The sequence below is a fragment of the Pseudochaenichthys georgianus genome, chromosome 9, assembly GCF_902827115.2.
Source record: "Pseudochaenichthys georgianus chromosome 9, fPseGeo1.2, whole genome shotgun sequence".
Classification (NCBI taxonomy): Eukaryota; Metazoa; Chordata; class Actinopteri; order Perciformes; family Channichthyidae; genus Pseudochaenichthys; species Pseudochaenichthys georgianus.
The window spans coordinates 36,853,063-36,865,584 of NC_047511.1; the positions used below are offsets into that span (position 1 = coordinate 36,853,063).

Sequence of the window (12,522 nt, forward strand, 5' to 3'; positions counted from 1 at the left end):
CAGATTTGGTGGCCAATGAAAGAGTCTGCAGTCTGATGTCATCGAGAATATTGAGAAAATGTGTCCAGTTACAGATAAGGGGGGGTTTCTATTTTCCTCAAATCAACTCTTATTGGCCATTTAAACCCGTCAAGCAAACTTCTGTCATCCAATACATTTGCACCGCGTTGTTGTTGTGAAATCGTATACATATGAAATGACTTTTTTACTCTGGACATTAACGGCATACATGTAAAGAACAGTGCAAGTCATTTGTGAGTTTTATTTGTAATGGCAATCCATACAAAAACAGGAATAAATAGACATTTTAGAGTAACACAGTTTATTGTGTGTGTCTTCTTAAGTAGTACGTATTGTGTTATCTTATGTAACCCACAATCAATTTTAAAGTAACATTCCCTTACTCATGCCTGGCAAAATACACATTTTGTTTCTAACAAGCCAGTTGAGACCCTCTGTGACCAAACAACAGCATATCAAGTCATCTTAATTTCAGGAATAAAACACCTGCCAAATTTACCACACCATGCACACTTTCAATACTTGTTTATTTTTACTGTCCAAGTAGACACGTATTTGTTGTGGATATGGGTTTCAGTTTACAGGAAACAGAAAGTTGATCCTGTTCAGTAAGTGATAGGGTATTCTTCTTTTGTCTCGCTCACAATAAAGGACCAAGTTCCTGTATTCTGCGGCGCAGCTCCATGGAGTCCAATTGAGGAGCAGACTGTGTTTCGTGTAGGTACACTGATAGACTCCTGCAACACAGTAGGCATACACCATTAAGAATGAAGGTAACATAACTGCAGAGTAAATGTGCTTAGCTTGAAGCAGCAACAGAACAATTATACTAATAGGGGCTTTAATTGTGTTTTCTTTGAAGAACATCCTGATCAGAACAAGTATCTCAAGTTAGCAGCACATATTCAGCGTCTAAATCCAAACGTGATAGACTCCACTTCATATGTGGAATCAGAATACATTTAAAATGCATTGAGTAACCAGTTGTAATCAGATTTTAACCTCCATGTGTATATTTTGGTTCATCGGTCTGATTAAATGTGGTCTAACTGTATTACTTTGTGAAATTGTATGTTTGAGTGATATGACCTGATCATGACAACTGCCTGCATACCAACAACAATGACAGGAAACAACAGGCATTACTGCTTTATCATTTTGCTGTAATTACAATGTCAAACTCCAGTCTGAAATGTTAAGAAAAAGCCAAATTACCATTTGTCCTGGTATATAAACTTAAAGATCTTAATCTTGGTTTACCTTACACACGGTGCAAGGTCACATGGGGTCGTTACTACTTCTGGGTGTGGCTACCCTCAAATCCTACTACTACTTTCAGGCACCTTTACTCATGTAAAGCATACACGAGCTGTACACGTGTAACCAGGTCACCCAAGAGATGATAAGATTTACTTTATTGATCCTAATTTGGGAAATGTTTTCATCACAACAGCATGTTAAAAACAAGGCATTGCACATATTAAGTAGAAAATAAATAAACAAAACATATAAACATCTTAAAATAGAAAATAAAACAGAACTAAAAAGTAAAATATATAAATGACGACAGTGAAAGATACAAATCTGTAGACTATCTATCAAATAAACACTATAAAAGGGCCAGATTAAAGCTAAGAAAATGTAAAAGTAGGATATTGTTTAAATTAAAGGTGGGGTATGTAATTTATTTCAGAAACCCTTTTTGTTATATTCCATGGAATGCTCTTAACATCCCGATAGCAATGAATATCTTAAGTGCTTTGTCAATAAATCCATTAAAAAAAGTCATCAGTGGAAGCCGTACTGCTGTAAAAAGCACGACCAATCATCTGAGCCGGCCCGGCTAAAGTAACTGGATGGCCTACCTGCCTGTCAGCCTTCCATCTGTGCACAAACTTATCTCGTGCCCTGATTGGTCATGTGTGCGTTCGTGTGTGTTGGAGGAGGGGCTCTGTAAGGAAGCCTGATTTTTTTCGGCTGCATACTTTCAAATTCTAGCGCACTCGAGCTGGTTTCTCCAAAATGACCTACCCCATCTTTACAGTAAGTGTGCAATATATAATATGACAGTGTCTTACTCTTCTGAGGACTGTGGGGTGAAGCTCCAAGTGTTTTCCCAACAAGCCGCTGCCTCCCGTCTCCTGCCCAGCCTCCACAGCACCTCTCCACACCAGAGGCCTGCAGTGGCACACTCTGAGGCAGCACATCAGACACACATTAGAGTTTATAGTAAAAGACCACACAGACCAAATGCAGAACTGTGATTGTATTGCCCTCTACTCCGACTTCAAACATCTGGGAAAAAACAATACTCAATCAGAATGCTGTTCGTTGATTTTAGCATCAGAATCAGAATCAGAAACAGAAACAGGTTTATTACCAGGTAGGTTTACACGTACGAGGAATTTGACTTGGTGTCGTGGTGCATACATAAGTAAAACAAGAATTAAAAACACAGGTAGAGAACTAGAAAAATATTTAAAATAATAAAAAAGATAGTAAAATATATAACAGTATTTACATTGCAATGTAATGGAATAAATAGGAATACAATATGGGATAAAATCGGCAGTAAAATCCCCTTGAAACAGATTTAGCACCCTGGGCTTGAGTAGTAGTAGGGTAACCCTAATAAGGTATATTGGACCACCACCCAGGTAGAGTGGTGCTCAGAAAACAACTTAAATCTCAATTAAAAAAAATCAAGAAACTGATCGTTCATTTAAAAAAAAAAAAAAAGAAGAGGTAGGTAGCTTTGGTAGAGCAGGTGAACAGATTAAGGCTCATGTATAGCCTGTTTTTAATATCTATTCTCTTATTTCTAATCTCTTGCCGCTTCAATAACTGTTATAATTGTATTTGAATGTCATTTTATAATGTGTGTCTTTTGCACTCATTACTGGATGCTTTTGATGTTTTTTGTCTAGCACCATGAATTGACTTCTGTCCTCATCCTCAACACAATCCAACACAAAAATAGAGTTCTGTTTTCTTGGTGTTCTTATGTAAAAAGTGGGACTACTACAATAAATGATCATGTTGTTTAGATATCTTACAGACAAATACAGTTTGAATCGTATGGCTGACCTTGAATTGCCTTTCACCCGTGCAAAGGCATACATCTTGTGTCCAACATAGCTCCAAGCTCTGCGGTCTATATCATTAAGTTACAGCTGCGGTAAGTGTACCTGGGAATGCCTGCAGGCTGAGCTGTAGGTCCCTCAGTGCCTCTCTCAGTTGGTCTGTTTGGGTGAAGCTGATGCCTCTACCCGCCAGTGAAAGCCCCTTCAACCTCTGGAGGATACACAGGTCTGTTCCCTGCTTTCCAACCATATCTGCACTGGGAATCTGCGGTTTGAAGCCTATAATTGAACAACAAAGCGACAGAATTAAATGCAGTCATAGCAGTAAGGTGTGAAAGCAAGGCAATTACTCTCCAAACTGTCAAAAAATAACACAAATCATTCTCACCTCTTTTCTTGAAGCGCACCTTCACCAACAGGTTGAAACACCTGTAAATGCAGAGTACATTTCACATCAGTAATACATCTCTGATCTCCTGCTACATTAAAAACTCTCAGGTGTCCTGGGACGGGTCAGCTTTCTGTCCCCAGAGTCAGAACTAAACATGGAGAAGCCGTGTTCAGTTATCCAAATATCTGGAACAAACTATCAGAAACCTGCAGGTCCGCTGCAACTCTTACTAGTTTTAAATCCAGGCTGAAGACTTTTCTTTTTGCCGCTGCTTTTAACTGAACTATTCATATCTTAGACTGCACTGTAACTTTTATTCACATATTCCTGTGTAATTCTATATTAGCTTGTTTTACGTTTATTTTATTCTCTTTGCTTTTGAATGAGAATGTGTTTCCGCTGCACTATTTCTTAATGCTCTTAATGTTTTTCATTTTTGTAAAGCAGTTTGATTGCCTTGTGTTGAAAGGTGCAATACAAATAAACTTGCCTTGCAATGATTTACAATCTTACATTTATGTTTTTAATCTCGAAAACTATAGGCAGAAATAAAGGCAATTGTACGGGCCTTGCGTAGTGAGTCACAGCTTGTTTCCAATCCTTCAGGTGAGTGTCGCAGTGACCTTGGAGGAGGTAGGCAGCTGCCGTCCAGAGCAGCATTCCCACCCTATCTTCACCCCCCCCGCTCAGAGCCCTGCTCCCAGCCTCACACTCCTCATCCGGCTCTTCCAACACCACTCTCTCAGGCAGCAGCTCCAGTGTTGTAGTGATGACTTCATCGCACAGCGCAACACAATCAGCGGGGCGTTGGGCCATGAGCAAGGCAGCGCCGGCCTGCAGGTAGAGCTCAGGCAACCTGGGGAGGGGAGGGCTTCCAGCATGCATCTGAGGAAGAGACATACAGCCAACAGATGGGTATTAATGAGATAGGAAAGTATATAGGTAATGTGCTCTGTGCTTTTTTAAATATATCTACTGCTAGTGTTTCCCATACATTGATTTAATTGTGGCGGGCCGCCACAATTAAATATCGTCCGCCACAAATGGATCTCATAAAAAAAAAATTATTATTATTATCCTTTTTTTTTTTTTTTTTTGGTGGTCTAATGCAGGGGTTCCCAAACCCCGGTCCGCGGACTGGTACCGGGCCGCGGAGGTGTTACTGCCGGGCCGCGAAATAGCTGTGAGTTCATCGTAATATTTGCAGAATTATAAATATATAGGCCTACAAATATTTTATCATAATATTTTTTTCAAAAAGTGTTTAATGTTCGCACCTATACCAGTCATATTATTTCATCCAGTAGCCTAGTTAATCTTTCACCAGAAAACCATTGAAAATGGCTTTTATGATGTTCCGAGGGATTCGGCGGCTCAGGGTCTCAGCCTCTCGTGCGCACGAGAAAGTTACCGGTGTGCCAACTAGGAAGAGGAGCGCACAGGAGACAATCGTTTAATTGCAGACTGTTATGTTTATGTGGGGAAATGGCAGTGCATACATTATTTGAGATATATTTCAAACTCGGACTTCATTTTAAGAACATGTCGGCCAGGGGTGTAGAGCTATTTGTTTAAGTACCGGATTGGCAAAACAGGAGAGTAAACCAGTCTGCCTTGATCTCTGAATTCATGTCCGGGACTCTCACGCTATCTGCTGCCACAGCTGTTTTATAGAAGGAAAACCTCCTTCATGAAATGGCTGCAGCATCAGGAGGCAGCGGGACGTATACTCCGCTTCTGAGAAGTGCAGCACCAGCGCGCCGAGAGCTGTGCCTTTTTACGCACCGCCTCCGCTGTGTTTACCTTCTTCAGAACAGCGAGTGACTGCAGGCTGCTACGTGTTAACCACACACACCTCTACACACACCTCTACACACATCGAACTGCCCGATTACTCCCCTTTTTATTAGTTTTATGAAGGAGATGTCCTGTCACCAAGGCGCATGATATGTGCGCGTGCGTGCGTGTGTGTGTGTGTGTGTGTGTGTGTGTGTGTATGGCGTCTGCTCAGCTCAGTGTTTGTGTCTGTCCAACACCGGCATTTGTTTTCAAATGACCATGAACAGTAATTTACACACATCTGGCTAACTCCATAGGTAGCCTATATGCGGGTGTTCCCAAAATAAATTAGTTTAATCTTAATCTCGATGTAGTGCTAAATGCTGTCGGACGTGCACCGGAACGAACGTCACTATCATAATATCTACACACACACACACACACACACACACACACACACACACACACACACACACACACACACACACACACACACACACACACACACACACACACACACACACACACACACACACACACACACACACACACACACACACACACACACACACACACACACACACACACACACACACACACACACACACACACCTCCTTCATAAATGCGCCTTCTCCTCGTTTTCCCATCACTGGATTATCCGTAAATCATACAAACAACACCAAAACGTTGATTTATCTGTTTTCCCGTTTTGGTTTAAAAACTGAATAACGTCGGTTTTTTGGTTTCACTGGTTCTTTTTTAAAGTTGTTAATATGTTTTGGATGCATATTGTTCTAGTATTTTTTCAGGCTGTTACATACAATTAGCCTCTGATGCTACCTGCTGGTGGTGAGTAAATATTAAAATCAGTTAAAATTGACAACCGGTCCGCTTTTTTTTTTCATGTATCTGCCGGTCCTTGGCACAATAAAGGTTGGGAACCCCTGGATAGTGAGGTGGGCTGCCTGGAACACCACTTGCCCTTGACTAAGGCACTTAGCCCTCGGTTACTCCAGGGAGAAAGTCCCTGTAATTGTTCATTGTAAGTCGCTTTGGAATAAGGCGTCTGCTAAATGCCTAAATAGTCAATTGTATTTTTGGGAGAACAAACAGATCCTCAACCCCGGTGTGTCTCACTCATTAACAACGCAACACAGAGCAACAAGAACGTTGTCTACAGTAGCCATGAACTCGCATGTATTATCTTATTTGAGGGGGGGTGGATGCGTGGACCACCCGAATAGGTTAAGGGGCCTTTGGCTTTTCTTGCCGGGGGTGCGGTGCGGTGCCCCCACAAATAGAATCAAATTCTGTGTACTGCTCAACAAGTATGCTATGTGTCGTTCATACTTACTCCATGTTGATCTTCTGATTGAAGAGCAGCCAGCAGATCTAAATAATATTCAACACCCTCTGACACCCTGTGGAAAAAACACCCATATCAAAAATCATAATGTGCACTGCTCTCATCTTCATCTTTCTGTTTTTGAGTAAGATGCCAACAAAAGACAGCGCCTGTCTTCATACCTCCCATGGAGCACACACTTCAGGGCCAGATTGTGAAGGATAGAGAGAGCAGAGGGGACTGAGAGCATGCTGCTCAGGGATTGGCTGCGCAGCAGTAAGGACGGGGAGAGGAGAGGGGTACCGGCCAGAGGGGGCTCTGTGGCGGAGGGCAACATCAGAGTCTGTGGGACAAGAGAGGCTTCATGTTTCACTATGCAGGCCTACATTTACATGAATATATGTCAGTGAGCCAAAGTACATTTAGTTAACTAGGCAGATACTATGTTTTTAACAACACTAGTGTCTCTACAACTACAAGGCAAACACTTAGACTTGTTATTTCACAGGCATTTGACACTTATTTCTTTGTTGCTTTCCCTGTATGTACTGATGATGTGTGCTACTCACTGAGTGCAGCAAACGCAGAGCTTGTATCTCAGCCTGTGTGTTGCCAAGCTGTCTGTAAATGAGCATGCTCCGGTACAGAGCACACACACACCGGCGATCTGTTTCCAGGGCTTTCCTGTAACACTGCAAGGCCATCTGAGGGCGGCCCTGCAGACAAATGCAAACACACACACTCTCACTGCATGCACATCTAAAAACTGTCAAATATATGCTCATTTTTTTTTTTTAGTACTGTTTGAGTAGTCAACGTTTGCTGTGTACCATATGGGCGAGGCAGGATCCTGAGAGGAGGTGTGTGTATGCTATTAGAGTCCTGGGAGCAGGCAGAGAGGAAGCTGTGTGGAGAGCAGACAGCGCTTCTGAACTCTGACCTTCACTCAAGCTTTCTGCACCTTAAGACATACAGAGGACAGCAAAACATATGATTAGTCACTCAATTCCTCCAAGAGAAAGAGACAGATCTTCCCTATACTACGACTGAATTATAATCATGTTGTCTTTCATTGGCCTCCATGCAAAAGTATTACCATATGCTTCACACAATATTTAGCCAATTGTATCTTCTCTTCAAATATGCATTAACTAAAAATAAGAATGTTGCTGACCTTGGGCAATGTAAGTGCAGATCTGCAATAATTCAACCAGCTTCCTTGGGTCCATCACCAGTAGAGGATCGTCAGAGGACTTCCTCCCCTTATCCCAAACTTCAGTAGACAGTCTTTCAAACACAGACATCAACTCATTCTGAATAACAGGAAAAATACAGTATAGTTTAACTGGATGCCACAAAGTTGGGACTGGACACGTAAGCAAGCCAGGAAATATATATATCATATACTTGATTTCTGTGTCTGTTTTTGTGTGTGTGTACATAGTTGGGTTGTGGCGCGTGGTATGGCATATCACAATAAAAAACACTCACAATAAGTTGATCTTGGAGAATTTACATTATCGGAATATTCACGAGTATCATTTCAGGAGTGAATTGAAAAAGCTGATTGGTTTGCTATCATGGTCGAGTAAACCTATTAAAACATGGTGGGGTTGACTTGGAAATTACTTGGAGGTGTTGTTTTATGAGGACGTTGGTGGAGTGGTTTGGTCTACACCAGTGGTTCTTAACTGGTGGGTCGCAGATGTGTGAGTGAAGAAAAAACAAATTATAATTACAATTACAATATTTTTGGAAAAAAGTCAAACTTTTATTTTGAAGGCCTGATTTTCTAACACTGTGCGTGCAGTAGGCGTTGGACTGGAAGTACCGGAGACCATAAACGGTTTTGAAAACTTCTGTCATGTAGTGATCATTTTCTCAATAAAACATCTTTGCTGATGTTTTTTCGTGTCTTCTGGCCAATCAGAATCAAGATTGTACCAGAATGCGTAGTTTATGTTAGTATTTCAAAAAAATTCCTGGGGTTGGGTTTTCAGCATGTGTGCCTTTTTATGTTATACAGTTCAGCTTTGATTCCATAATCTCATTAAACCTTATTTAAAAGCATACTTTAGTTCTGTGAAGGGTTATATGTACTGTACTTCACTTTCATTAATCTTGTATGCTGAAAAACGTATATATTACAGCAAGATTTTTTGTTGAATAGATTTCAGTTGTTCAAATTTCGGGTCGCGATTTATTGACAAAGGAAAAAGTGGGTCCCGAGGCCTGACCAGTTGAGAACCACTGGTCTACACTATCCTGTACTGTACTGAAGGGAGGTTAAGCAGAGTCCCTTTAACCACAATAAACATGTGAGGAGGAACCCCGCCTAAGAACAGGATCTTACCTGAAATTCCTGTATAGTTTTCAGCTGGCAGGTAGACAGCCATATTGCCCACTGCAGACAGAGAAGGCGCAGTACACAGGGAGCCAAAGCGGTGTTTCCCACTGATTTAAGAACTGTTCTCCAAAACAAATGAGGGTCCGAGGCAGCAGGGTCATCTTCTGTAGAAGAACTGTGTACTTGTAGAACTGCGAAAAACAATAGCAGGCAACTTTTGATAAAATAAAAGTTTTAAATGTTTCAATAAAAACACCAGGTCCAGTAAACATGATGTTTTACCAAATCAGGTGCATTACAATATCTCAGTTAACAAAAGGATAAAACTCCTTGAGGAAATCTACAAATGGCATTATGGACAGATCCACCACATTTGAACAACAAACGTCTGGGTACAGACGTTAAAAGTCAGAGCTGAGCTATTTTTCAAAACAATAATACAACTGAATGGCCCTTGTGTATGGCACGAGTTCCAGTTTCGTCTTCATGTCTCGTTTTGTCATTTAACAGTTGAACCTACCTCTCTCTGTGGATTGTTTGAGGAGCAGCTCAGCTTCTGAGAACTGAGACTGAGCAGTGAAGCAAACACAAGCATTGTACACCACTGTCAGCTCCAACTGTGTGTGATCTGCAAGAGGAGGGATACCTGCAGGAGGGGACACAGGGACATACAAAGAGTGAGACAGAGGAAGCTTAAAAGGTAACAGCTGAGCTCTCTGCACCAACAAATGAGACCCAGATGGGTTTCTGACCTAAGAGGTGGTGATTCCCACTACCCTACAATGGATTTTAGATACATTCAAACATGCATGTCACCATAATGAAGGACTTGGATCACCTTGGATTTTCCTTAAAAGTTTGTGAAACTCAGAGGAACAGCATCTCAGATGGGTCTGGCTCTGGTCTCGTCCGAGGGTATCTCCTCCTCCTACTTGCTGCTGAAATAATACATTGAAAGAAAACGTTGTAACTTTACTATCATACTGAGAGTATTACGATGTTATGCTACTGTAGATTGCTACTGTACTACACATTAATATGGGCATATTTAAGGGAATGTATCACAACATATATTAGGTCTAGTTTTAAATGATCGCTCCAAAAAGACTCTATACAAAACACATTATCAGTTTATAATTATTACAAAACCCAACAGTATTTGCATCGGTCTTCAACTCATCCAGCTACAGCAATACAATTACCTTGTAAGATGTTAACATTATGTAATTATAATAATATTATGTAAAGCATTAAAATAGCAATATAAAATTAACGAAAAGCCATTCTGGATAATGACTAATTAGTATATTTTTCTGTCAATACTACAGACTTAGAGTTCAATTTTAAATGCGGGACATTATTATTGTACTGCCATATTTACTACATTAATCGACTAAAATCCTTATTGTGCCTCTGGTTTTAATCATCAATACATAACACATGCAATGAAACTTTCATATTTCAACTATCATATCATATCTTTACGTTTAATGTTAGTAAAACTAAAATACGGTTTTAATGCTCTTTATTCTATTCTCAAGCATAGAGAGTATATAATAATAATATAACGCTAAATTAAGGTTACAGTATATAACAGAGTTGTTGATGCTAGCGTTGAGACGAGACACTTAAACTTCCTACCTTCCATTTGTTTACTAACTCGTTGTTTTCCTGGACCCATATCTTTAACAAAGGAAGAGGTTGAAACGTTTTAATAGACATTACATCGCTGTTTTGTGTAAAAGTTAGACGTGTTTTGTTTAAACTTTCCCTCGTTTGTGGAAAGGGAGCTGAAACAGGAAGTAAACATTAGTGAGGTTGTTTTTAACATTGGGGCTGTGCTGCCCACTGTGGACAAAGCAGGAAACTACACCTGCAGTCTGCTAACTGTCCAGCAGGTGGTGCTGCTGCAGCGCCAACAACACTTGTGTTCTAGAAACTTCAATTTTAGGATTTGTTTTTTTACAGCCATCAACCTGAAGTGTTTCTGCTGTTTATGTGTATTTATTAGCTCTATAATCAACAAAATAAGCAAACAGATATAGACATGATTGCACATCTTTTATATATTCAGGAGAGTATTCAGGTTTAAAGCAAGTGAACATAAGCCAAGGCCGTAATTGTATTGGTGCTGTGTCATCCTTGAGCCTGCCAGGATGGCCATTTTTCTAGTTGTCCTTACCAAGGTGACTCCCTCTTTTCTCACCCATTTCCACTCCCCTCACCAATCTATCATCCCTCCATCAGTGCATCGTCTTGTTGTCTGCATGTTGTCTGCAACCTCCATAGCTTCATTACAATCTTCCAGCTATTCCCTTCTTTCATTGTCTCAAATCACAGAAAACCCATCATGGAAAAACATCCACTGCTTCACACTCAAAGACTTGCAGATGCACAGGCATGCACACACAAACACAAAAGATGACTTTATGTCTGATTTGACACTATTTGTCCTCCTATGTTTCACTTCTCTCGTGGCCTTTTTCCATTTCTTTCCATCCATTAAAGTGCAAGGTCATCAAATGGCTGAAGCCTCCCATCTCATTGGATGCTGTCCCTCTGACAATGTCATTCACATGGCAGGAATTCAAACTTTCACAAGAAAGGTTTGACAAAGAATGTAACTGCGACAAATCCACCCCTGGCAGCAGTGAAGTGCAGATTGTGTTTCATTTGAGAGGAAGCCAAAATCTGCCTGTTGTGCTGGATTTAACAGCGCCCAAACACCTTGGTCATTATAATGAGTTATACCACTGACCATCACTGATACTAAAACATCCAATTAAAGCCGAAATGTTCTAACACAGAATGATTACAAAAAATGTAGGATTTAGCTGCTAACAGTTAAATAATACTGAATAAGGGGCAACATGAGCCATCGTGGAGAAGAGATCCTTATAACACCACAACTGAATTCTGCCTACTCTGTTCCATTATCCTCATCTTTAATACATGAAGCTAGGGAGGGGCTGCATGTTATTTCTGTCCTGCATGACCCTCAGCCACCGTAAACATGTGACATTTTATGCAAAACACTCTGACTGTGTGTTTCACAAATAAGAAAACCACACGTTTTATATAACGCATTTGAATACGTTTAAGAAAAAGGCTGATCAACTGGTGTTCAACTTTGATAAGATTACAGGACCTTAGGCAGACAAGGTTGCTGGAGAACACGCCTTTTGTGTCACACAGTCCCCTGGGTGTCATTGGGCTGACAAACACACATGTTCCGGGATGAAGAAAATGCTGATACAGAGCAATTAGTGTGTGCTGAACCGTCTATTAATAAACATACATCTCAAGGGAAACGCTCACAGTTATCCCTGCTTCTTAAATGCATGCAGTCTAAACTCACTCACCCTCAGTTTGAGTAATCAATACGTGTTCCTCAGAACTGGTCCTTTTCTGAGAGCAGACATCCCTTCAGCAAAGTGTGTGTGTGTGTGTGTGTGTGTGTGTGTGTGTGTGTGTGTGTGTGTGTGTGTGTGTTAGTGCTGTATCACTGTAGCTCAGTGTGTGGTGTGCATGAACTACAATGCTTGGATTCTTATA

The 12,522-nt window shown here is 40.7% G+C and overlaps 1 protein-coding gene across 2 annotated transcripts; it reads right to left on the bottom strand.

The window, feature by feature from the left end:
• Positions 1-248: 248 nt before the first annotated feature.
• On the bottom strand, positions 249-10,747 carry fancg (FA complementation group G). 2 transcript variants are annotated; one of them, XM_034091384.2, is made up of 14 exons: positions 10,609-10,747; positions 9,806-9,902; positions 9,488-9,613; positions 8,974-9,158; positions 7,795-7,933; positions 7,451-7,581; positions 7,190-7,336; positions 6,803-6,963; positions 6,630-6,696; positions 4,064-4,380; positions 3,493-3,533; positions 3,210-3,383; positions 2,100-2,214; positions 249-758 (listed from the first exon to the last, which is right to left on the bottom strand). In XM_034091384.2, exons 1-14 carry the CDS (start codon positions 10,687-10,689, stop codon positions 662-664), a joined length of 1,878 nt encoding a protein of 625 aa, XP_033947275.1. In that variant the 5' UTR covers positions 10,690-10,747; the 3' UTR covers positions 249-661. The 2 variants fall into 2 exon arrangements, with proteins under 2 accessions (XP_033947275.1, XP_033947274.1); XM_034091383.2 differs by having other exon boundaries at positions 9,806-9,905.
• Between the last annotated feature and the right edge of the window lie 1,775 nt (positions 10,748-12,522).